A 27,990-nucleotide genomic window follows, 5' to 3' on the forward strand; every position below is an offset into this window, starting at 1 on the left:
ATGGCTCTGTCTCTCTACAATTGGCTGTGAGAACAGAATCAACTACTGTACCTGTATTTAATTACCAGTTAAGCACCTTGGCTTTCCCAAGTCATGGACTATGACAAACAAAAGTTTGTTGACACTTCCATGCTGGGTGTGGCAATGAAAGGTACTACATGAAATATTAATATGGTAGCACTATAAACAAAACAGTAAAAGAGTATGAGACAGAAAGGTACTGTGACATTTAAGGAGGAATGAGAACTATGGATGACAGAACATAATACTGGCAGGAACTGTCAGCAAGCTTTTTGCTCACAACAGTACCTGCTGTCTCCATTTGTTTAGTAAAATACAACACTAAATTATGGTTTTGGAAGATAATCCAAACTGTACATTGCAGAAGGTATCCTTTAATGTTAAAGTATGCAACAGCTTTTCTCCATGTAAACATTAATATCTCACTCAGACTTAGCCTAAGAAGATATGACCACACTGAAGTATGGTATATAAAGAGAAGTTATATGACCATGAGGTGGAATGATTAGGATTCTAGGGCATGAATGGTGAGTGAATGAGTGTGAGTAAATTATGAATCTGGGCATGCTGTTTATACCTCTCCCACTATTACCCCCCCCCCCTGCTCTCTCAACCCTACCTCACCTCATCCTTGATTGGGAAAGAAGTCAAGATGATGATAAAAAGTCAATAAGGATATCACTATTCATTAATAATAACAATGCCCTTTCTGTAAAGACACTGTTGTACAGTATTCAACAACAGTATAAAATCACTCTACTTGTCCAGTACTGTATATTTTTCACATTTAGGCAAGACTGCACTCTTAAAATGCACTTCACACAACCTTAAAACTACTGACTATTAAGACACATCCTTTGGGTGTACTTGACCTCTGTGTACTTATAAAACATAAAATACTTCAAAAATAGACGCTCTACAAAACTATGCAAAATATAAGAAGAAACTTATAATAATGCAAGGTTCAGATTAGTATGGTTGTGTTTCACTCTGAATATTTTGTACTAACTATGGTACGGTTTCTCTTGAAAAACTGAACATCTACACAGTCTGACATGCAGCTCATATTCAGAATCTGAGACTCCTTTACTGCAATTGTGATAAATGACATAGGCTATACCCACCACAGAAACAACTATTTAACTATCATGAAAAGTAGTTCTACTCCTTACTCAACAAGATAACACAGCCTTAGCAATCAGGAAACACCCTATAAAAGTAGCAAAATACTACTAAAAGGTGAAACAGCCATCACATTCTACAGTGCTGTACCAAATACAATAACCTTCTCACAAGTACAGGCAACTGTATGTTTGGTGTGTTTATTAGTTACACATTTTTGTAAAATATTTCTGCTTTCCATCTGGCAAGTTCTAACAATGTGAGGTTGAGTGAAAGCTACCCAAATGAATGTAAACATCAACTGAATAATAAATGTTCTGCTAACAGGGAAGGAAGACTACTATTCATATACATTCTTCCCATTTGTGCTAGAAGGAATGGGAATGGTGAGGTTGAAAATCCTCCTCTGTATAAATGGGGGGATTTGGTGATACTTCCTCCCAGTACTTCTGTCACTAGCAGCCCTATACCTCCTGTGGCACAAGAAGGGAAAAACTCTTGTACTCCCATTAATTCTCAGCTGGTTCATGCCTCCACATACATCTGTGAGTTTTGCTGCAGGCTTTCCAACTGGGTCTGGATATTGATCATTGTGGTAACCAACAAAATGCCTTCCTCATCAATAATTGTGCATTACACTGATATACAGGTATGTCACTTCTACACTCATATAGTAGTTTGAATTATATCAACTGAATATAACAGCATTCATACATACATACACACTAATGGAGGAACATTAGTGGATTAAATACTTCACAAAGACTAGAATACTGTTCTGAGTAACTGGCCAAAAAATAAATAAAATAAATACTAACAAGTCACTGGAAAGTTTTACACGGCAGATTGGTAACCCATTATGAATACTGGAAGTACAGGAATATTTGTGTGGATATTTATCTATCAACTTATGGTTAAAAGGGCCACTGCATCAACAAAAATATAATTTGTTCAAGAATGCGTATGACATAGTTAAGGGAGTGTTGTATAAGCAAATTCTTTACTTAGGTAATAACAAATTAAGTCGTGTGTGTGTGTGTGTGTGTGTGTGTGTGTGTGTGTGTGTGTGTGTGTGTGTGTGTGTGTGCGTGCACGCGTGTGCATGTGAGAAAGGGGGGGGAGGATTAACATGCAGAACTACATGTTCATAGACCACTTTCAATACAATAGTACCTTTGCACCAAATAGGCTAGTGATTTTCACCCATTTACTCATGGTCTGAAGTACCAGTCATGGTGATGGTAGTGTGTTATATAGTGTCAAAGCCTTATGAGGCAATTAAAGGTTTTCAGTCATAAAATGCCACCAGAGACATGGGCCAGCCATCACATTTTTCGCGATGGAGTACGACAGTCCAGCCTTAGGACAACAGCTCACTGCTTGTGATATTGGATTGATTTTACAGTATTTTCTTTTCACACTAGAGGAGGATGCAGGGGCCATAATAAAAATGATGTCATTATCCTGGGTGTTAAATTACTTGAAATTTTTTTTTTTTTTTTTTCAAAATTCCTCAAAAAATCACCACACATTCACTTTGAAGCAAAGAATAACAGGTATATATTTTACCTGATTAAGACAGGCAGCTTTTCTATATAGTATTCTTAAGAAAAAATTTTATGAGGAATTTTCTAGACAAAATATTTAAAAGTAACTGACATAAAATCAGCTTTATAAGAATCCAAGTAAAATTAAAATTATGAGAATCCATTTCCCACAAAGCCAGTGTTACCTGGAGTCCATCATAGTTAAAAATATTAATCTGTAAAATCTTAGTCATAGATACATGCACTGTCACTAGGACTTGAGTATAAATTTTCAAATCTCTCCTCTTTGTGCACCATAAGTATATACAGGCACTGTCTTTTTATAGTTACAACTACCTAAGTACAACTTATAATGATCACATTTCTTTTAAGTCTTCCTGATGCAATTAAATGTCAATGAATGACTAAAGGTGAGAAAGCATGTACCGTACTGTATTGTACAGTATGTGAAGTACAAAAAATAAAAATGTATTTTCCTTACTAGTACTAGTCTTCAGTGTACGGTACTCAGCATTTATTGTACTATATATTATATTAAAGTGCTACTTGAGTCCAACTAGTGTACCATGAATAACTGTCCTTAAAAATTTCATACTGCATTTTAACCCTTTCATGCACGGACTCCGATCAAGTCATTAAATACCATCCTGTACAACGCACCATGATGCACATCATGTCAAACAAAGGAGGACACAAGTTTCCAGCTAATGTGTCATATTTTGGTATTTTATTTTACCCGATTCGTGTCATGGTGCGCTTTACAGGTCGTTAAACAACCTAACGACTCAAACCACCTGCACCTGAGAGGGTTAAAATGATAGTCTTCATCTGTAGTTCTTCTCTCTCCTGGTTAAAACTCCTGTACTTTGATCCTATTCCTATTCCATCTAGTACCCTCCTTCCCCTTTAGTCCCATCCTCTTACCCTCCTCATTCCTGGTCAGTGTCCCCTTAGTCCTGCCCCTCTTCCTCGGGCAGCAGGGTCCTCATCTGCCTCAGACATAAATTCATCGTTTGTGAGATCAGTTGCAGCATCAGTTGTGTCCCGAGGCACCACTGTGTCGCTTGTTCCTGCATCGTCATCTGTCCCATCATCATCTAAACTAGAGATATCGGCATCACAGGATGGTGAAGGTGATGTTAAACGTTCCACAGACACCAACGACATTGCTTCCCTCCCTTCACCATCTGTGGTCACCAGCAAGCTTTCCTCCTCCTCTGGCCTCTCACCATCTGCCCTCTGCTCCCCACCTGCCAATTGTGTTCGTTCCCCAGTTTCTCTTTGGTTCTGGCGGTCCTGGGCGGTCCTCCTAGGGTGGTAGTACGCTCGCCCTGCTGCAATGTCACGTAACTTGAGGTACAGGCGATGTTTCTCTTCATTGTGGCAAAATATGTACTCGAAGGAGGAAAACACTGCTAATACGACTAAGAACACTCCAGTGATCACCAGTACCTGAAAAGCAAAAAACTGCCGATTAAAATAAAAGAAAATAGCAAATTACAATACATACTGCACAGTAACATATGAAACAGAGAATGCAAAAATATGTACTGATATACTGTACTGTGCATGAAGGGTGATACTTGATGGACAGTATAATCCACTCCAATAATTACTGTACAAGTGTATAATTCAGGGGAAGGGATATTGCATTAGCTGCCATCTTATAACACCACTTTTCACTTCTCAAAACGAAAAAAGTGGGAGGCTGTAATTACATGTGCAATGCAACACATGTGGAAATTTATGTTCTGATATCACAATGCCAATAATGGCTCAAATGGAAGAATTATACCCACAAACGGAAAAGTTGTTTAGTAACGAGATACAACAGTTTCAGTCTGAGTAGAACCTCTTCAGTATGCCTCCACATCTGGATGATAAAACTTCTACTGTACTAACCTGCAAACTCTTTCTTTTGACAACTACAATACCATCACATACAAAGTATCCATTCATTAGGAATACTGTACAGTAGTACCCTGAATTGGTTTGGGCATGTGGAACAAATGGAGAGAGAGAGACTGATGAGTAATGTGTATGTGAATGAAGTTGGAGGAAGAGAGATGGGAGAGGGAAAGAGGGAGATAGAGGGATGCATGGGAAAAGAATATTTGTGAGGATAGCGAGAGATGAAGGCAGGGTTGCCTGATGGCAGAGAACAGGGCAATGTGGAGGTGATGTGTTCATGGCCACACTCTCCAGGATTAAGGTATCCAGCTATTGACAGATGGACACAATACCAGTATGAACATCCCAACCTTGAGCCAGCGCTGAGGCAATGGTGTGAAAGGGTGGAAGTGTAGCTCAGGCTGGTGACACAAAGCACTGCGATTAACATTAACGGCTTCCCCTCGCACTGCTCGTTCCACCAGTCTAGCAAGAATGAGACAAGTATTCAGAAGGGTGCTGTGAACTGTTAAAATAAGAGTTTATAGTCAGTCTTTTATTATGTCAGGGTAGTATAAAAAATATATATATATATATATATATAAAAGGAGGCTTTAAGGTGAAGCCAGTACTATAACTGTAAACACAGACTGAAGTGCTCAAGGTTAGTACTTTAGATTTGCAAGTGTGAGAATGCTGTAAGCACTAGTGAATTCCTTAAAAAGAACTGGCACTTCTGACAAACAAAAGACCGTATTATTATTATTATTATTATTGATGGCAGGTTGTGGTGACCATCATCCACTCACCTGATGTAGTGCTGCCTACTTCTCCCTTCACCTTTATCATTCTTTTTCTGTTTAGCCTCCTGTCTCCCTATTTCTCCCATCTTTCCTGTCACTTTTTTATATCTCTTCTCCCTTTTCAGGTAGCTTTACAATGAGTGACAAGCTTAATGGTCTCCTGTAAGCCAGGAAACCAGTTACAACACTGGATGGTAACCATATAACCAACCCATACGTGTCAACAAGTGGGTTGGCGAAGAGTTAGTGCCTCACTCCGTAAAACAACTATCTCAAAGGCATCTGGCCACCCCTTTCAAGATCATGGCATCTGGCAACAGCCAGATATATAATTATTATTACTATCATCATCATCTAATCCTGTGTTGCCCCATGAGGAACATAGGAGCCAAGGGCTAGGTAAGTTGATCCTGATATCTAGGATGAGAGTGACCGGCCTCACTCATCCCTGAGTGGCATTACGTGAGCAATAAACCCCAACCACCCCTTGGATATAAACCAGCATAGGCTTAATCTGGTTGGAGTCCCTTAATTACCCACTAAACCACCAGGCACCATAGTCTGGTTACATGGTTACCACCCAGCATAGTAAATGGTTTCCTGGTGTACAGGAAACCATTTAGCTTGTAACTCAATGTAGAATTGCCTGTTGACAGGAAGAGGTTATTATCATTATTGTTATTATTATTATTATTATTATTATTAATATTATTACTGTATTATTATTATGTCTGGACGTTGCTACTCCTCACTCTGCCCTTGGGTGGGAAAGGCGGTCCGCATGATGATGATGATGATGATACCTTTACACTATTTTCTTAGGAACTATTGGTCATATACAAATCTATAAATACAACTGGAAAGAATCACAGCAAAGTTTCAAGTTGTGAGGCTGGCAGTACGTTCAAATATAATATTTACTCCAACCACAAAAATGTAGCCACAATTAATCTTACAAAGCCAGTAATGCAAGATTTACACTTGTGCAATAATTTCTAAGGGGTGAAATTGGCCCAGAAAAGCAACCCACAACAGTGCTGTGAAGGCTGGGAAGATAAAACAGCTACTGAATGAAAGCTTATGGATACTGCATTACACTGTGCATATGGGGATTAAGGAAGATATATGGTTGATATAGCTGAGCAAAATTTGATATGACCTATGCACAAACAATAACAATTTTCTTCAAAGAGCTGAAGTTATAAGATTTTCCTCGTCAATGTTGTGCATGAATCCTAAAATCTAAACAGTACACACCTAATTTTACACAGCTGAACCAAGAGCAGAAAATTACCCCATCATCTTTACTCAACTTCCTACAATCCCTAAAAGTTAGATCTCTTTGGGAGGACCTACATCAGAAGAGAAGAGAAGCCACAGATTCAACTTCCCTTCCACCTCCTGTGCCAACAGTGTTGTGTACAAGGTTGCTTGAAATACAAGTCCAGGATGATGAAGTCTCCACATTCTAACACCAGTAAAAAATATCATACCCCATTCACCACCAGGTAACATCCCTTTGCCTGCTACCGTGGCCCCCTACATTTACTGTGCTCCTTTTCACCCACTACCCTACCCCCCTTGTAACCTATTCCCACCCTTATATGCAACTCTCCCTATACCCAACTCCCTAATAACCACTACCATAATCCCCTTATACCCTAACCCTCGTAGCCCACTGCTCTAGCCTCTTCACCTGCGCCTGTCCTGGAATTGAGATGAGGTCATGGGTGAGCCGTGCAGAACCAGCCGCCATGACTGCAGCTTTCCTGATGCCTCCGGATAGCCAATCTGCGCCACCCTGAGGATATACTGCCCACTGGCCTCCTCCCCCCAACACCGCACAGTACCCAGTGCCCAATCCACTAAGCCAAGTGTGGAGCTGATGGGGTAAAATAAGGGCATACTGATGCTTCTATGGGACTGTCAGTAGAAAAGGCTACAGAACTACACGTAATGGTGTGTGAGTGGGAAGGAGGGGAGGGGAGGGAAGACAAAAAAGTGAGGCATGGAAGCTGATTTAGGTAAGGACTGACACAGGATCAACAAGGCTCAATGAAGTATGCATGGAAAAGCACTTGACAGTGGTTTGGCACCCCTCATTTAATCTGACAGCGAATGGAATGATACACAACAGATGTACAGTGATGCGTATACAGATATTGTACAAACTACGTGCAGATGGTTATGCTTGTGAGATGAAGCCTAGACCATGAAGACTTGAATGTGTGAGTAATTATGTAGCACACTAATGATACATCATTAGGCAGCAGATGGGTGGCTACCATCTACCCTACGAGATACTACCATAATAGTAAAATGCAGCTACAAGCTTGGTAATGAGCCACATAATCATAATACAGTACCCTCGTGTCCAGTACATGTTTGTCCAGTACTATTTGCATTCAATACAGTCGGCAAAAAAAATAATAATAATAATTTATTGCTGTAGTATGGATTTGTTGGCCTAGTACGGATTGGCTGCACAAAATAGGCCAAATCTGAGTTCTTCTCTAGTACTGATGTACTGCGTCCAGTACTACTACCTGCGGAAATCTAACATGCTGTGGAGATACTGAGGGAGGAACTGAACAAGGATACCACTGAAGTGCGCCACCAGAAAGTGTTAGTTAATGTGGAAAACAGCATCTGGTTCTGTGTGGGTTTACACAGGCAGCACTTCAATCAAAGGAGGCAGACCCTCATCACAAGGTTCTCTGAGAGTTGAGATGATGAGAGGAGTGCCTTGAGGGAACCTCAACAACAAGCAGGAGCAGCACGACTTCCCCCTGATGACGATGATGATGATGTGTCAGTGTGTGACCATGAGGGATTTATGAAGGAGGTTAAGGCAAAGAGGCCTCCTCAGGATCCTGAAGGCCCTCATCCAGGGGGTCAATAGGATCTCCTACAGCCTTTAAAACCCCTCCCCCTTCCCCCCCAAGCCCATCACCACTTATCTTAAAGGTTGGTAAAATCTTAGTTGTGTCAAAATGTAGTTAAGCTGAATTTTGGGGGGACTTTTTCAAGGCTTGTCTGACATTATTCATTTTTCCCATAAGGTCTGTTGTTTGTTCAGTATAAATTTAGTTCAGCATGGTAGTACTGTCTGACAAAAATACAGTACTGGACATGAGGGTACTGTAAAAAAACGTGGATACTATCTATCTATCTATCTATCTATTGCCAGACGCCTCAATCCCGTTTGGGGTGGCCACAAACAAATCGCCTCCAAGTCGCCCTGTCCCCCGCCATTTCACTACCCTGCTCCCAACTCACACCCCCCTCTCTCATATACCTCTCCACCCCATCCCTCCATCTCATCCTCGGTCTCCCCCTCCCTCTTCCACCCTCCACCTCACTCACATACACTCTCTTCGTCAGTCTTTCACCCTCCATCCTCTCCACATGGCCAAACCACCTCAGTGTGTTCCTCACAACGCTTCCTATCACATCAACATCAACACCACAACGCTCCTTTATATCCTCATTCGTCAGCCTGTCTCTCCACGTGACTCCACAAGCTCCTCTTAAATAACTCATTTCCACTGCTCTCACTCTTGACTTGTGTCCTTCCAACAACGTCCAAGCTTCACTTCCGTACGTTAGAGTTGGTATCACAATACTGTCATGTAGTAACTTTTTTACTTCCATGCTCACTTCCCTGTTTCTTATCACTGCTTTCAAGGAACCAGCAACCTTTCTTCCCTGCTGTACCCTTTCAAGCACTTCACCCTCCAAACCTCCATCCTTACTCATCACACTACCCAAATACTTAAACGTACTCACATTTTCCAATTCCTCACCATCCAACCTCGCTATACATTCACTGACTTCACCTCTCTCAAAGACCATCACTTTACTCTTCCCTACATTCACCTTTAGGTTCCGTTTCTTACACACTCTCTCAAACTCATCCACCAAGCCTTGCAGCTCCCCTTCATCTTCACTCAACAACACAGTATCATCTGCAAACAACAGTACAGGGAGTTTCCAAACACTATCCTCTCTCACCAGGGCCACTCCAACATCCACTACCCTACCTTGTACCTCTTTTATTACCCCATCCATGTACAGATTGAACAACCATGGAGACATGACACATCCCTGTTTCAAACCAACTTTCAAAGAGAAAAATTCACTTAGTTCACCATCCACACGCACTGCAGCCCCAGCACCATCATACACACTCTTCACAGCATTCAACAACTTCCCATCTACTCCATATATTCTTAACACTTTCCACAATCCTTGTCTATCCACCCTGTCATATGCTTTCTCCAAATCCATGAAAGCCGCATACAACTTCTTTCCCTTCTCTAGAAACTTTTCCACTAAAGATCTAAGAATGAATATCTGATCTACACAACCTCTTCCCTTCCTAAAGCCTCCCTGTTCTTCTCCAACTAATTTCTCTGTTCTTTCTCTAACTCTGTCTATAAGTATCCTACCATACACTTTTCCTATTATACTAAGAAGACAAATGCCCCTATGATTACCACACACTTCTTTTTCCCCTTTTCCTTTGTACAAGGGAATAATTATACCTGACTTCCAATCCTCCGGGACTCTACCTTCCTCCCAGGCCAATCTGCACATCTTCCACATCCATTCTACTACTATCTCTCCCCCATGCTTCAGCATCTCACCACACACTCCATCAATTCCTGGGGCTTTCCCCGATTTAACTTTCTTCATTGCTTCCACAACCTCTATCCTACTGATTTCTACCTGTCTTCTCACCTCCCTCCTTCTCCCAGCCATTCCCCAGCCACTTATACTCGCATTACTTCCATCCTCTACGTTCAACAATTCCTTAAAGTGTTCTCTCCATCTGCTCACTTTTTCTCCCTTCTCCACTAGTAATCTACCATGTTTATCTTTCACTCCCTGCTAACTTCACTTCCACCCTGTCTTACTCTTTTCACTTCTCTCCAGAACATTTTCTTACAGTCCCTCCACTTTACACTCAAATTCCTTCCAAATTCCTGATCCACTCTCTTCTAACTCTCTCTTACTAATCTTTTCAACTCTCTTCCTTTCCACATATAACTCTCTCTTCTGCTTCTCAACTTCTTCCACGCCCCTATTTCTCATCCATTCATTGTATGCTTTCTTCTTTGTGCCACAGCCTGTTTCACCTCTTCAGTCCACCACGCTGTTCCTTGCACCCCCCTCCGTCTTCTCTTCCTTCCACACACCACATCACATGCTGCACATATTTCTTCTGTAAATATCTTACACACACCTTCCACGTCTCCCATCTGCTCCAATTCATATTTGCCCAATCGTTCCTCCACTTCTCTCTTATACTCTGCCTTTTTCTCATCCTCTTGTAACCTTTCCACTCTCCTTGCAACTACTCCTTCCTCTCGTCTTTCCCTTCTTCTATTCCTCCATCTTACTTGCATCCTAATTCTGGCCACCACCAAGTAGTGGTCAGAAAGGCCACTCCCCCAACCTCTATAAACTCTTGCATCCAATATACATCTTCGCATCCTTTCATCCACACACACATAATCAATCATTGCCTTCCTTTCATTCAGTTCACCACCCACCCTTCTCATCACTCGCCATGTATACCTGTGGATCATTTTATGCCTGAAGAGGGTATTGGCTATTACCAACCCCCTCCCAGCACAGATGTCCACTAACGCACTCCCATTCTCATCTATCTCAGCAGGCACACCCCACTCACCAACTATTCCATCCACCTTCACATTACCAACTTTACCATTCATATCACCGATCAAAAACACTCTCTCATTCCTTCCAAACTTTTCCATGCACACTTCCACATTTGTCCAGAACTCTTCTCTCACTCTTCTAGCACGATCTTGCGTTGGCGCATACACACACACACAATCGCCCACATTTGTATTCCAACTTTCAACTTTACCCACACAATCCTTGACCCAACTGATCCATACTGTCTTATGCTCTTCTTCCATCTTTTACTCACAACTATACACACTCCTTCCTTTGCCCTCTCATTCTCATCTACTCCTGCACATATACCCCATCCATACTCCCATTCTCTCACACTTTCTCCTCTCCATTTTGTTTCAGTTATTCCACATACATCCACTTTCGCATCCTCAAGCACCTGGACAATCTCTCTCTCTTTCACCTCATCATTCGCTCCTCTTACATTCCATGTACACATTACCAAGTCCTTTGTCCGGTCCTGGGTCGTCAACGTTTGGTCAGTCCTTGTCCGAGGCTTCTTGTTTGTTTTTTTAGTTAGTTGTTTTCCGGGGAGGGGCACTAACCCTCCGCCAACCCTTTTAGTCGCCTTTTACGACAAGCAGGGATACTGGGGGAGTATTCTTGAAAACCCCCCTACCCCCAGGGGGGTACAAGCTTGGCAATTAGCCACACAATCATCACTCACAGGCAACAGACATTCAGCTACAAGTACACAGAGTCAAAGTCCGAGCTAAGAATCTCTCATTGTTCCAGTCATAATACACATCTCAGATTACTTTTTTTTAACATCTTCAAGCACTGTCAGAAGTAAGTATCTAGCTTGGCAGTTTGGTTTCATTTCCAGCCCTAAGAAAACATCTGCTGTACAATGGCTAACTTCAAAATGGATAATTCTCCAAGACGGGGAGGGGGAGGCCAAGAATGAGATGGAGGGATGGAGTGGAGAGGTATATATATATATGAGAGAGGGGGGTGTGAGTTGGGAGCAGGGCAGTGAAATGGCGGGGGACAGGGTGATGTGGAGGCGATTTGTTTGTGGCTACCCCGTATGGGATTAAGGCGTCTGGCAATAGACAGACAGAGATAGAAGTTAGAATCATTTAACTGAATGACTAATGACCCTTAGTCTCACGTGAAGTTGGCTGAAGTAGGACACAGAAATGAGAAAAGAGACAACATACAAGTGGGAGAACTATCAACAGCATGCCCACTGCAAAGCACCTCACAATCATCCACATATTCAAGCCTTTAGAATCTGGCTCCACATAACAAGCAAACTACTGCATCACGTTCCTTCAATTTTTTATTTTCATAATAGCAAAAACTGCATAACATGACAAAACATGAGTTACATCCATCCATCATCCAATCAACGTTGCCCCGTGAGGAGCGTAGAAGCCTGGGGCTAGGCAGTTGGTCCTGACATTTAAGATGAGAGTGACCAACCTCACTCATCCCTGAGTGGCATTACGTGAGCAATAAACTCCAACTACCCCTTGGATACAAACCTTCACCGGCTCAATCCAATTGGAGCACAATAATTACCCACTAAACCACCAGGCACCAAAATTTGGTTATATGGTTACCACCCAGCATAGTAAATAGTTTCCTGGTGTACAGGAAACCATTTGGCTTCTCATTATACCATACCCCAACAAATTTTATGGCTGTGTCAGAGGTTATTTCACAGCACTGCATCAGACTCAATCTGGAAAGCTCAATGAAAACTTACAAGTCACAGAAATAATATTAAAAACAGTGGTGCAGGTGCTCACTTGTCAGCAGCTCGAGGTGTGGCGAGGGTTGAGCGAGTGCCGCTGGGACACTGCAATTCTATACGCAGGCTTCCACGACGCTGGTGCTCAATGCTCACAACAACCTGATGTTAATGTCAATAAATATGGACAACTACAATGATGGGTCTGGTGCTATTTCATATTTCACACTAAAAAAACACTGGTTTGTAGGTTAAGACACTAACAAAAATATATGCAGGCTTTCCTCATGTGCCATCAACCTGCTGCCTCAGACTAAGGTCTATCTATGTTGGAAAATGGAGAATACTATAAAATTCATATTCCCAAAAATTCTTGTTTCCGGGCATAAGAAGATTAAACTCAATTATCACAGCATGGAAAATATTATACAGTATTCAAGAGTTTCCATTTTCATCAACACCAGTCTTACACCTAGCTCTGGTGGGCACTGCATAATAACAATAACCACCCATCCATCCATCATCCAATCCTACGTTGCCCCATGAGGAGAATAGGAGCCCGGGGCTAGGCAAGTTGGTTCTGACATTTCAGATGAGAGTAACCAGCCTCACTCATCCCTGCGTGGCACTACGTGAGCAATAAACCCCAACCATCCCTTGGATATAAACCTGCACTAGCTCAATCCAATTGGAGCACCTTAGTTACCCACTAAACCACCAGGGGCCATAATTTGGTGTTATGGTTACCACCCAGCATAGTAAATGGTTTCCTGGTGTACAGGAAACCATTGGCTTGTCAATCAGTATAGAGTCACCCACAGGCAGAAGGAAAAGGAAAGAATGAAGGAACGAAAGACAGAAAAGGGAACGTAAAATCACCCATAGGAAGAAGGATGAGAAAAGAATAAAGGAAAGGAAGACAGAATAAGATGGAAGGAAAGAAGGATGGAGGAGAGGAAACGGCAGACACCCGAGAGCAGCACTACATTAAGTGAGTGGATGGTGAACGCCCCAACCTACCACATAATAGCAACAATAACAATACTACTACTATTACAGCTAATACTAATACAATAACCATAAACTAATATAACTGCAGTAACAATTATTATGTAGTCACAACCAATCCCATATTTCCAACTTAATGATGTAGGTTCTTGAGGGCAGCCTATACTACCTTAATCCACTGCATTTTTAAGGTATAGCAAATAACCAACTTATTCCATTTGGTGGCATGAAATAATGAAATGTAACATCACCAGATGGAGTAGGCTGAAAGTCATGTGCACAATGCATTGCTTCGATAAGAATGTGCCTGGAGCTTTATCAATCACGTAATGCCGCCCCAGGGGCATATTGTAGGCTACTCATATACCTGTACCCCTACTAGCTTTGGATATTATTTTGATTTTATTCTCATTATCTCCAAATGACTTTAATGAGATTTTTCTAGGTCGACTGGTTATATACGCCTTCACTAATCTCTTCACACCTAGGCATCTTTCCTAAGTTGAATAAAATCATATGATGGTAACCTGACTATGGGAAAACTAAAAAGTCCATCACTGTTAATCCCTTCAGTCCAATGATGCATTCTTCATTTAACTCTTGCCATCCCCAGACTATCTGACTATGCTATAGAGAAGCTTTTCAAACTCATAAAGTTAGACATAGCCTTCACTTACCCCTTCACTACAAGAGCTCTCCCAGAGCTAAGTAAATTCATCTTAAGGTAACAGGAATAAGTCAATAAAATGTCACCAGGCCTCTCCATGCTGCAAGAGGTACAGTATTACACAACTAGGTGTTACCACATTTACCTAAATAAGTACAGTAAAAGTTACATGATACAAAAACAACAGAGAACATCACAAAAGAATCTCACCTGCACAAATTCCAGTGTGGACAGAGCATATCCATGGAGAGTGGATTCTTCTACTATATGCCTTGCTACTACTCCCCAGGTATTTGATTCTCTTTCCTTATCATGCCCTTCCTCCACTTTTGCAGACCTTCTTTGTTTCTCCATTCCTTCTTCCAAGGTATGTAAGGCTTGCATAATTTCATCACTTACTCCACTGACTCCTTTTTCTTCCAACCATTTTTTTATTTCCTTATTTCCTTCTATACCCCCTTTCCTCTCTTCCTTGGCTTTTCCCATTTCTCTTACTGTTTCTAAAGGCACTTTCATTCTCTCTTTCTCACCAGTTTCATCAGTCTTTCTTCCTGAGCCTTCTCCCTTCCCATCAGTTCCATTCTTCCCTTGACTTTGAACACTTTTTACCTCTCCACTTTCCCTTGCTTTGTTTTTGTCCCCTACTTCATCCTTCTGACCCTCCTCCCTCATTCTTATCTCCATCCCAACCTCCATTTTCGGTGAACTGTATGATGTGGAAAATGGAACAGATTCCCACACAGCAGCAGCCGACACCATGGCAGCTGCACTGACTAAACCAAAGCCATGCTGGTGAGAGTGATGCAGACCTGCCCCATTTCTCGTCCAGTCAGAATTTCCTGCATCAATCTATGTTAAGGGAGTAAAAAAAAATCAGCAGTGAGAAAAATGGGTTCAGCATTGCCAAGATAAACTTACATTATTCTAAGGTTTATGCAAATTACTACCCTCTCATACTGTGTTCTCTGCTTGCCACTTGTCAGACATCACTGAAGCTAATATGACGTTATACACATTTTACATCTACTGTTCTCAACTCCATCCAGTGCCTTGCTATCTATCCTGGGAAGCCTCTACAAAGGGACAGCAATGATAAAATTGTCTCAAGGCTTCCAGTACTTTGTCTCCCAAGCATCTGTCACTCTGTTGTGCTCCTTCCTCTTCCCTCTCATTTACAGTTGTACCGTTCTATTTTCAGCACTGCATATGGTAATGCTTTCACATTTTTATCCCAAAATCTCACTTCAAATAACTTTTCTGATACCTTAACTACAATAAGCACATGAATTCTTTTAGTATCTCTATGATCTTAAAGTGATTTACATTATTCATTTACCAATGTTACACCTCACTCCTAAAATACTTTTGAAATACAGGAATACTATATTTGCACTAAAAAAAAAGGCCATCTATCCTGTTTAAGTCTGAGCTGTTCTGAAAATGACTCTTTCTAAGTGCCATAACATAAAAAGTTATCTTATTACTTACTGCTCAAGTTTCATTCCCTCTTGAGTGTTGAAAGTTGGATATTTTCAGGCTTGGTCCATATGAATTACATTACAAACTAATCATCCATCCAGAATACTGGCAAATTTTCCAACTGCTCTTCTCTAGAGTGATTCAGATTCCTTTAGGCACCTCCTCAATTATGCTATGTTTACACAACAAAATAATTAAAGCCATCAACATTCTTAAAGTATTCTGTATTCACCCTACATTTACTCCCAGTCTTATAATACCTGTACATGCTAAAACTTAGTTATATTTTCTTCTGTGCATACTGATTTACTATACATTTGTACTCTACCTCCACAGCCATGACTGTCTATCTTTCTTTCCCAAACCTTACCTGCTGGCCTATTTGGTCTGACAAAACCCTCCACACAGCCCCTGATCTAGCAATTACTGTACTGGTCTCATTTATTCATCATCTAATCCTGTGTTGTCCCATGAGAAGCGTAAAGCCCGGGGCTAGGCAAATTGGTCCTGACATTTAAGATGACAGTGACCAGCTTCACTCATCCCCGAGTGGCATTATGTGAGCAACTGACCCCAATCACCCTTTGGATATAAATCTACCCAGGCTCAATCCGACTGGAGTGCCTTAACACGGGTGTAAGGACTGACGCGAAAGGGGTGGACAAAGGTTGCCAGGTGTCGGTAATAAATGCAATTGTTTTCGCGCCATAGTTTGATGTGGTCACCATTTGATCTCATCACCAAAAGGTAGAGAGAGACTCCGGCTACCCGACGCCTGGGTACCTCAGTCTTCTCTGTCACTTTGCCAGGTGTAGAACGATGTTTTCTGAAACCTCCTCGTCTGATTCCATTCCCACCTAGCACCAACTCCTTACCTCATCCACCCCTGCCAAGCCTCTTTCCATGGATACTAGGAAAGGGCTCAGTGATAGTGCCATAGGGCGTGCCTCGAACACCACTGTGTCTAGTTCATCTAGTAATGGAGAAGTTATCATGCTGACAGCAAAGCCAAAGCTAAGACCAAGACTGCATGCACACGCATGAATACATCCTGCTTCCAGCACCCAAAGCTGCTCATCTTCTTCACATCCTTACTTATCAATGCAACCACCTGCAGACCTGGGGATGTTTTCCTTCACAAGAAGAGTTGATGGGTAATATGGTCTTCAATTTGTTTTCCCAACTGCTATAGTTTCCAAGATATTAAGATTTGAAAATAGCGTATTTTGGGACAAATGCCTGCAGGGAGAGAACGGCTACACCAAAATACTGTACAACCGGCGACTAGGGGTTATTTATCCACTAAACCACCAGGCGCCACAATTTAGTTATATGGCTGTCACCCAGCGTAGTAAATGGTTTCCTGGTGTGCAGGAAACCAGTTGGCTTGTCACTCAGTGTATAGTCACCCGTAGACAGAAGGAAGGAATGAGAAACAGAACAGGAAGGAAAGTGGCAAGGTAGAGTGGAAAGGGCAGTCACTTTAGAGCAGCACCACATTGAGTGAGTGGATGGTGAGCCCCCCCAGCTACCACTTAATTGGTCCTGAAGCTATAAAATGACATAACTCTGCAATACCAGTCTTAATTTCCTGCACTTGAACTTCCCATAACAAATTCTGTACCTTTACTTGCATCTTTCTTTCTCCCCCCCCCCTTTTTTTTTACATGCATTCCTATTGTTCTCTTAATTCTCTGGCCGTGCTGGGTTTCTATGATATGTAAGAAATTGTCCACCACAAGCTACAATAAGTATTCTTAATGCTGTACTTAGTTAAAGTCAAACATTAACTGTGACAGTTTTTTAAATTTCTGGTGCCTGTGATTTCCCTTAAGCACAGCAAAACTATCTTGTATACAATACCGCACTTCTCTGTACCTACCTTCCTGGATGTGAGTGCTATGAGGTACTGCACATCACGCCATGAAAGACACGGGTGTACTTCCAGGGCCAGAGCAACAACAGCAGCTGCCAGGGGAGCAGCAGCAGATGTGCCAGAATGATGACGAGTGCACCCTGATGTACTCAACTCACGCCAGTCTGTCGTCACCTGACCAAATGGATATTCGTCAGGACTGGCTTGTTTATTTACAGTGAACTATCCACAATGTAATTCTGTCATGTCTGAACTGAACACCTTATGACAAATCTTTTCCTCTAAATGCTCATATGCCATACCGGTATATGCAATATAACAAACAGCAGTGAACACAGTATGGTAAATTGCATGTGCTTGGCCACCAACCACTATATTACTGAAATTAATCAAAATATGCATTACTAATTAAACCTTGTTGTGTATTCCTGAAATCTCAGAAGTGGTACTGTTTACTCTTTGAAATTCTTAGCTCCATGTTACAGGCAACTCATGTCCAGTATATATACATTGTAATTAATTTTTTATCCTTCTTTCCTTCCATTCTCTTCTGTCTTTCTTTCCTTCATTCTTTCCTCTTCCTTCTGCCTACGGGTGACTTTACACTCCCTCTTCTGTCATTCTTTCCTTCATTCTTTCCACTTCCTTCTGCCTGTGGGTGACTCTACACTGAGTGACAAGCCAAATGGTTTCCTGTGCACAGGGAAACCATTTACTATGCTGGGTGGTAACCATATAACCAAATTTTGGCGCCTGGTGGTTTAGTGGGTAGTTATTGCGCTCCAATTGGACTGAGCTGGTGAAGGTTTATATCCAAGGGATGGATGGGGTTGATTGCTCATGTAATGCCACTCAGGGATGAGTAAGGCTGGTCACTCTCATCTTAAATGTCGGGACCAACTGCCTAGCCCCGGGCTCCTACACTCCTCATGGGGCAATGTAGGATTGGATGATGGATGGATGGATGGATTTAATTTTTTCTACTGGAGTGGAAGAAGGCCATGACTGTGCCAAAGAATAAAGGTAAAGGTGATCAGAAGTATCTTTAGTGCAGGGAAGATAAAGTATATGGATGAATAATCACAGAGAAGGTATGGAATTTATAAGAATGCTGAGTGACAATAAGAGTCACTTTCATTGTAGCATGTCTATGGATCAGATATCTGCAATATGACAAACGGTGAAGAAAGCATGTGAGAAGGATTGTAAGGTAATTATGTCATTTCTGCATCTGGAAAAGCATACATGGAAAACAAATGTATCATGGAAGGTTTTATGAATGTATGGTGTAGATGGAAAGCTGCTGAATGATGCAAAGCATTTTTATGATGGCAGTGAAGCATGTGTAAGAGAAGAAGGATGTTTACATGTGTGGTTTAATATCTATGTTGGAGTGAGGATATGATTGTTCAATATATATGTGGACGAGGTTATGAGAAAGTTTGAAATTCTAACTGTGGAGAATAAGGATGGTAATCAATGGTGTAGGGCAAGTATCTCAGATCTGATATATATATGCTGAAGATGCTGTGATACTTGCTGGTCATGAATGAGACCTTACAGGCTGGTACAATATTTTGTGGATGTCTGTGAGTGTCATGCTTTAAATGGTAACACAGTTAAGAGTAATATGACAGTCGCTGAATAAAAGGTGAGTAAGTGTGATATGTTAGTGATTGGAGACAGACAAATTATGAACTGGTAAGTAAATTCAAGTATCAGAGTGCAGTAAAAGAAAAAGATAAATATATAAACGACGTGGAGAGCAGAAAGGTGCAGGGATTGAGAATGGTCAGCACTATGAAGACCTTGATAGTTAACAATGGTCCAAGTGTGGTGTCCACATTAAATTATGGCTGTAAGCCTTTGGTGTGGTATGAAAATTAAAGTAAAATAGTCACTGCATGACAGTATTGTAAGTCTCTCTCTAGCATATGGAAGTGAAGCTTGGACCCTGGTGGACGGGCACAAGTCAAGAGTGAGAACAATGGAAATGAGTTATTAGAGAGGGGCATGTGACGATATATGAAGAAACAGAGACAAATGAGGAAGTAAAGAAGCACTGTGGTGTTGATGTGGCCGTGACCACAAGTGTTCAAAGAAATACCCTAAAACAGTTTGGCCATGTGGAGAGGATGGACCATTTGAGACTGGCTAGAAGAGTGTATAAGAATGAGGTGGAAGGGGGCAGGAGAAGGGGGAGACCAAGGATGAGATGGGATGGAGATATATGAAAGAGTGGGTGTGAGTTGGAGGACAGGCAGCCAAATGGCAGAGAAGAGGGTAACGTGGGGGACAATCTGTTTGTGGGCACCCCCTATGGGATTAAGGTGTCTGGCAATAGATAGACAGATATATAGACAATGGTACATCTACAGCTTCCTTCCACTCCACTGGTACATTGCCACTCATCCAAACTTCTGGACATGTTCCTCTTAAACATTTCACTGCAATCTCACCTCTATATTTTATCATTACTGCACATACAGTGCTCTTTGAATACTGCTGCCTTCTCATACTTCATTTTCATTACAGCAATATTCTGTTTCGCCACGTACATTCTTAAACACCACATTCCTCGTTTGTGTACCATCAAATCTAATCATTTACCAGAGAACTGTTCATATCATTTTGGTTCAGAGTTCCTTCAGCAAAGTATATCAATCTGCCCCTTACTCTCTCCCTCTCTCTCTTTTTACCATACTTCCATTTTCATAGTTCACACTTTTTTCCAAAATCATTTTCCATTCTTGCACCCATTCTGAAAAGCTTCTTGCCTTCAGAGAAATCTGCATTCATTTTCTTCGAAATTCATCATTCTCCCTTTTCCTCACTGCTTTACTAATACAGTACCTCTGAATATTTTTACTGTCCTTTTCCTTTTACCATCAACACAGTATTCTTGCCAGCTATCTCTTTATATCATATTTCCCCTCCTTCTGCCTCTTTACATCTTATTTTCCTGTCCTCTGCTTATTTTAACCTTATTCTCCCTTCTGCTTACCCACACTTGCACTAACTTTCTCTACTCAAGGTATCCACAATTTACACTCCCTTTAGCCTGCAAACATATGACTTTTCTTCTCTTATCAGTGCAGATTGCTGTTTGGATTGAGTGTCCCAGTCTCCAAAGATATAGGTTTTTTCTCCAGGCACCAGCTGGGGGAAGGTCTTCTTGTCTCTCTTTGGAGCTGTATTTAGGGAGGCAACATATGTAATGTAGAGGACATCTTTTCCTTTACTCGGGATGCTGAGTTCATCAACTGGCTGTAATTTTATGTATATGTGTGATTTCTGTGTGACTGCTGGTTTTTTAAATATCTGCTCACTGTTCTCCATCTACTTATCTACTGTATCTATCTATTGCTAAGGTGCCTTCATCCCAGAAGTGGTGGTCACACTTTACATCACCCTGTCCACCTGATGGCAGAGAACTGGGTTATTATTATCCAGTGGCAATGACTTTTGATGCCAAGTCTATTTTCATCAATCAATCATACTGTCAACACATTTTCTACACATATATTTCTCATATCTGCTTATAATACACTTTATTCCCTTATTCGCCACCACACCAGTACAGTCTATCATCCAATTCTCCGCAGTACCGTACTCACAATGCCTCTGCCTTGACTTCCTGAGCTGGGTGTGACAGCAAGCATTGCAGCACACTCCTCTGCATAATAAGGCATCCGACCCCTGTGGTCCACTGCTCCTATAGTCACCGTGAACACTGAGTTGGCATAACCGTCAAAGTTGCCTGAGGGGAGACAGGAAGAACTGAGAGGCACAAAGAGAGAGACAAGCAGCAATAAGACTACAATAGTAACAGAAATAGTGGTAAAAGGATTAGAGGTGAGGTGACATATACAGAGTTACAAGGCTAGAGGTGTGGTGAATGATGAGTGAAGAAACCAGAGGTGTGGCAACAGGTACAGAGTGAAAAGACTAAGGGTGTGGTTAGAGGAACAGAGATGTGGTGACAGGAACAGAAGTATGGTGATAGGAAGAGGGGAGAGAAGAAACAGGAACTGCAGTTAGCAGTGATAGGAACAGTGACAGGAACTGCAGTTAGCAGTGATGGGAAAAGAGCTGGGTAGTGACAAGAAGTGAGGCGCGATGAAATGACTAGACGCTGACTGACACACTAGGCACAGATATGAACCCTGATTTGCATGACAATCCTCTCAACATGCTAAAGTCAGACTGGAGGAGGATCCCTCCTGACTGGTCTGCTACTCTGCATCCGAAAGCACAGAGAGCATTCAAGATGCAGGAGGGTATCTACATCTTGGTCACAGATTTCAAAGTAAGAAACACTCCACATGGATGTTGGGTTTATGACTGTTGCTTAGCCACTGAATGGACTATCACTCAGCATGGATTGCATCTAAACAAATGGTGACACACAATCAATGTGATGGGCCTTGCTTTGTTTAACAATTCATACAGATATAAACTGTTTGAAACATGAAAGGGTACTCTCTAAATTCTGAAGGCAAAGCTGGGATTCAAGATGAGTCTTCTCCAGCAGTCATTCACCCTCCATTCCAGCCCATCCTTCATGGACTAGAATGGAGGGTGAATGACTGTTTGGCCAATTTCACTAAGAATATTTTTGACAGTTTCTTCCTCCACTGGGCTATCTTTTTCACTGCTTCGAAAACCCTATTTCACAGCATCCTTTGGTGGGAAAACTAGGTTAAAATGATGAAGACACATACCGGTACTCTGCAGAGGGTATCACAGTCACAAACATCCTTACATTCCTTCCATATCCCCCCAAAGGAGGATGGGCAAAAGGAAAATGGGCAATTTCTGCCTGTAATCCACCACATTCAAATTCAGATGAACACTGAACCATCAACACAGCAACAACGACAACGATGCTTACAATTATCCTTGTTGCGGCCACCATTGCCAGAAGCAACCACATAAATAGCCCCATATCCTGAGCGGCCATGAGTTACTCCATGTTCCAACGCACGCCTGGCCAGCTGATGTGGTCCATCAACTGTTCGTCCATCGTCATCTGGGCCCCAGCTGTGGAATGGAACAAAGTTGGCACTTCTGACATCAATTAACCTCCTGTACATCAAGCATTACACAAAAAGGATTTTTACAGAACATTCTTCAAACACATATCTCACATGACCATACACCTTCCACCACCTATTCCACCATTCACTCTACTGATCATCACTTTCATGTTATCCAAATTCACTTATCAGCTTTGGATGGCAGGTGGCTTGGGAGAAGGAATATTCTAAATTGAAACTCAGGGCCCTTGGTTGGTGGGACAATAGCAATGATGTTGCTACATGGCAGCCAGGATCACTGCTACCATTATCAGTGGGTGGAAAAAAGGCTTACACATGCATGAGGGGGGGAAAAAAAAAAAAAAAAAAAAATATATATATATCATCTTACCACCTCCTAAATCTATCTACAGTCTCCCTTCCATTCCATTCTCTTCAGTCATCACAAAGTCACTGGCATATAACACACAGACCAGTTCTACAGTTACCTGACACTGCATCAAGAAACCTAAATAACAGTAACTGTCAAAGATCAGGTCCTTGATGTACTCCAACATTCACTAAGAACTCACAGGTCACTATGAGTTTCTGCACTCACATTATCATAACTCTAACCTTCCACTTTTCAATACCCAACTTTCCCACTGTCCACTGTACCACTTATCTAGGTACCCAATGAAGAGCTTTCTCCAGGTCAACAAAAACAAAGTTAAGTTTTCTTTTTTTCCAAAAGAAATTTTCCTGGAGTATAACAATGAATACTGCATTGGTAGTTCCAATGTTAGGCATGAGACCAGCCTACATCTCATTAAAATTCACTCTCCATAATCACTCTCACAAACTCAATCCATAACTTTATGTGATCAAACAGCCTTTGGTCCTTGTAGCTATCAAAATCAAGAGCATCAACCTTGCCCTTATATACGTCCACAACCTCTTTCTTCAGTGAAATGTCTGGTGCAAAGCACTCATTTATAACAACACTGATTGAATCACTCACTAATCTCAACACTATATCTCCAGATGCTTTCAACATTTTGGCTACTACACCAATGTACCATGGGACAAGGGACATGAACAAACATATACAAGTACATGAAAATAATGTGTCAGGGAACAAGGGACACTCTTTAACATAGCATGGACAGATGTATACATGTGAGAAAGTAATGTGTCATGGGGCATGGGTTGTTCCTGAACACAGTATGGACAGCCATGTCTACAGGTTATTTTATGATAGTCATCCTTCAAAGAAAACTGCATCAGGCAATTAACAGATGCAGCTGGCATAAATTCCTTTTTTCCCTCAAGCAACATCTAACCTGCAGGAGTAGATATCATTTACATCAAGCCCCTGTATGAACGCTGCAGCTTCCATGGAGTCCGTCATTCGACCACCCAACACCCGGATGCCGGAGATATTGGCCCGGTATGCCACACCCACGCCACACACACTGTTAGTCACTGCTGCTATCTCACCTGCACACCGGGTTCCATGCTCATTGCGCTCTGAAAACACAAGCAGAGATGATTTGATGGTAAATTAAACTAAAGAGACACTGACGATGAAGAAAACTGCTACAGTGTTAGACAGGAAGAGGAGTCAGATTATGAGGTGAATGAAGATGTATGAACTAAGGAAATGAAAGGGTTTACAGAGTTTGGTGCAATAACAGAAAAAGAGATAAATGTACAGTCCCCCCAAGAAGCGATGGCATAGTTTCAGAATGCTTTGGTCACTGTACTATATGTGCATTATCACTGATTGGAAACTTCTGGATACTCCACATCACTTCTTAGGGTGACTACAAAGGATGTGGAGAAGAGGACGGTGGCTCAGGGATGAAGTTTGGCAAAGTACCAAGACAGCTTTTATAAGAAACACAAGCCTGAGTAAGGAGCTGCAAGAGGATAGCATGAAGGTGTGTTGGTGCTCACTTTAACAAGTGGATGTGGAACTTTGGTATGACATGAGTGTAAAGATGCAAAAGTATGAGCACTGGAAATGGGAATGCTGATGAATATATATGAAGTGCATAAAGTGGGTGAGATTAGAAATGCAATGATTCATGAAAGATGCAGAGTAAAGAAGTTTGTTAATAACTGGGCAGAAGAAAGGGTTCTTTGATGGTATGATCATATGCAGAAAACAGACTTAAATGGATGGGTGGTAGTAGTAGTAGTGTAATGGGGTACATAAAAGCCTGTGTTGCTTAGAAGCAAGGAGAGGATCCTCTCTTTGGCTCAGTGGTAACGTGCATGCGTATTAAGCGCGAAGGCCTGAGACTGAATCTCGGCCAGGACAATGTGATTACAGTAATTCGTTAAGTTTCAGTTCGTTTATTACAGTAGTAGTAGTAGTAGTTGTTGTTGTAACCCCAGGCTCATCTGAATGTGAACCCAGTGGACTGCAGGCTGATGCTGCCCTCCTCCTACAGTGCACCGTCCTCCCTGCAGAAAGGTACGACATGATATGTTTGAGTTTTAAATTGGGAAAGCGGCATGGCAGGCCAAGAACAGGGTATGTGGGAACGATATATTAGTGTGTGAAAGAGGGAGGTGATGAAGTTGATAAGGCTGGGGAACTGACTGGGGATCAAGTCAGCTGGATGAAGTATGTACAGAAATGCACAGGTCAAGGATTTGGCACATCCTTTTCCTTTTATTTAACTGATGACTAAATAACTATCTGGCAGGTGTATAGGAACCATGTCTACAGGCTAATGGAAAAAAAATCATGATGATGATAATGATGATGATGATGAGTATGATAATATTAATACTGTACAGTAAGACATTGGCGAGTCAGCACCCAGTAGAGTAAATTTGTAATTTCAGGTAGGTAAAAATACCTATGCTCAAAGAATTTTTAAAATATAATGAAGAATATTTTGATATATTATATACCTGTCAAACTGAGTTGCAATGTACTGTAATTTACTGCTTACTGAAGAGTTTCCTTTATCACCTCCATCACCTACCATCCCTATGTCACCTACCAGAATGCCGAAAGAAGTGTCATTCCTTGCTTGCAGGATTCATAATTGTTTATCATCATTATAATTATTATCAACCAAACTTCTTTTCCTATCTAAGGAGCTTAAATATTGCACTGTAAAAATCTGTAAATACCTGTACAGAATCATATATATGAGTCAATTTATGTTTTAATATACTTTGAATGTGGCTGAAACCAAATGAATGATTTGTACCTTGAAAGTCAGAACTCAGAGCAGTCAAAATGGCCTGTATCCCATATGTTCCACTTAATGAGGTTTTACTGTATGTACCAGCTCTTGTGTTGTCAAAAGGCAATTTTTTCATCAAAGCATGCCAATGCTAGTTTTGAAGGCACCCAAGGTAATGGCATGAAATTGCTTTACTGTTTGTACACTTCTCACACATTAACTTTTAAGATCCTTTCCATTTTACCTTGCATATTACAAGCAGTTGGTCAAACAAATTGCCACAATGTCCTCTCACTGCTTGTGTCAATAACACTCTCAGGCCATTTTCTCTTTACAAGCATATAATCAACCAGGTTCCTTTCAAGATTTTCTGTCTCCCTTTTCCATCCAAATCTGTGTGCTTCTTTGTTTGAAATATGAATTACTAATGCATAACCTTTCCTGACACATGCTCTTCACTCTCCATGTTATTGTTCTTCCCTCACACTTTCAAATGAACCCACTCCATCATTCACAGGGCTAGCATCAACTCTACTATTCAAATCTCTCATTACAAACACCCTATAACTCTGGTCAAACATCCTAATACTATCGAACTGGTCCTAAAGCCTGTCTTCCTCTTCCACACCTCTATTATTACAAGGTTCATATTCAATAATCAGCACAACTTCACCATCTCAGACATAAACTTGACATAAACACTTCTTGAATAGATATACTCCTAAATTTCTTTTTAAAAATTCATTGTTAATCAACAATGCAATTCTCTCTTTTCTCTATCCACACCATACTTGACCCTAAACATATTTTAACTTCCTATTCATCAATTTTACTGCCTATCATCTTCATCTTGCAAAGTGTCATCACATCATTCCTGGCTTCCTCGATTGCCGGTATTTCCACTCCTACACATTCTTAATTAACAACTCACACTCAACACAGTCATACAAGCCTGCCTGCTTTTACAAATCATATCTAATTCTCACCTCCATTTTTGACTGGTGATGGGTCAGCATCATCTGCATTGAGATCATAAGATCCAGCAGGGTTGTAGTTATCCCTGAGGTCCGGGTGTTGCCATTCCAGACCGTCATCAATAACACATACTGTCACACCACGACCAGTGATGCCGCTTTCCCACACCCCAACCACATTCAGGTCATATTCTCCGGTTTCTGCATTCTTCTGTGTGGAGTTGGTTAGCACTTGTTAAAACATGGTACAGGTACCCAGGAAATCAATTTCCATTTATTACAATTTGTACATTATTTTAAACTACACTGATGATGACAATGATAATTTTCTACTAGTATTTTTTATGCTCATTGAGACACAGAGGTACAACACGTACCTCATCAGGAGAACAAGAAAAGATGACTGATGAAGGTGATGCAAAGTGTACCAGAAACAGAAGAAACAGATAAGGAAGACTTCAAAATATAGTACCTATCAACACAAAACGTCAGTCAAAATATGTACACCATAAAGTACAGTAATATTAATACCAGGTAAGTGATAAACATGCAAGGATATTAAGTTTTCCAGAGACAGCACAGGCTTGTGGAAGTAGTTATGAGAGGAAGTTGAGTGTACCCAAATTATTTAAAAAAAAAAAAAAAAATGAAGAACTAAAAGATGAAAGGACATTAGGAACACAACTCAATCTCATAAATATACAAATGATAAAGGACTTCTATTTGTACACACACAAATTACAACTTCCGCTTACCAAATGCCACTGCTCATGATATAAAGGATCGGGAAATTTGATCCTCTTCCGCTTTTTCCTCAGTCTTAACACTTCTTGCCTGGCATAGCGCACACATGGATGATTTTTGAGGTACCTCTCCACACACATTTCTATATTTAGGAAGATGTCTCGATTTTGTGATGTGGGTTCTGGATAAAGAGAGTCTCTGATGTG

The 27,990-nt window shown here is 41.2% G+C and overlaps 1 protein-coding gene across 1 annotated transcript; it reads right to left on the minus strand.

Moving 5' to 3' along the window:
• Window positions 1–3,615: 3,615 nt before the first annotated feature.
• Window positions 3,616–27,986, minus strand: LOC145392227 (proprotein convertase subtilisin/kexin type 7-like). The gene is made up of 11 exons (XM_080266681.1): window positions 27,796–27,986; window positions 27,053–27,251; window positions 24,201–24,387; window positions 22,734–22,882; window positions 21,457–21,599; window positions 17,846–18,013; window positions 14,695–15,333; window positions 12,868–12,971; window positions 7,080–7,265; window positions 4,952–5,066; window positions 3,616–4,142 (listed from the first exon to the last, which is right to left on the minus strand). Exons 1-11 carry the CDS (start codon window positions 27,922–27,924, stop codon window positions 3,630–3,632), a joined length of 2,532 nt encoding a protein of 843 aa, XP_080122807.1. The 5' UTR covers window positions 27,925–27,986; the 3' UTR covers window positions 3,616–3,629.
• Between the last annotated feature and the right edge of the window lie 4 nt (window positions 27,987–27,990).

Source organism: Coenobita brevimanus, chromosome 21 (genome assembly GCF_032717465.1).
Source record: "Coenobita brevimanus isolate Jiangsu-jjx chromosome 21, ASM3271746v2, whole genome shotgun sequence".
Taxonomy (NCBI): Eukaryota; Metazoa; Arthropoda; class Malacostraca; order Decapoda; family Coenobitidae; genus Coenobita; species Coenobita brevimanus.

Bases quoted from the DNA above. Each gene is read 5' to 3' on its own strand.
- LOC145392227 (XM_080266681.1), bottom strand. From the start codon at position 27,924: ATGTGTGTGGAGAGGTACCTCAAAAATCATCCATGTGTGCGCTATGCC. The intron at 18,014-21,456 runs GTGAGTACGGTA...CCATTTGGTCAG, and splicing joins GAAGTCAAGGCAGAGGCATT to GTGACGACAGACTGGCGTGA. The intron at 7,266-12,867 runs GTGAGCACCTGC...TTACCCCATCAG, and splicing joins ACACCTCGAGCTGCTGACAA to CTCCACACTTGGCTTAGTGG.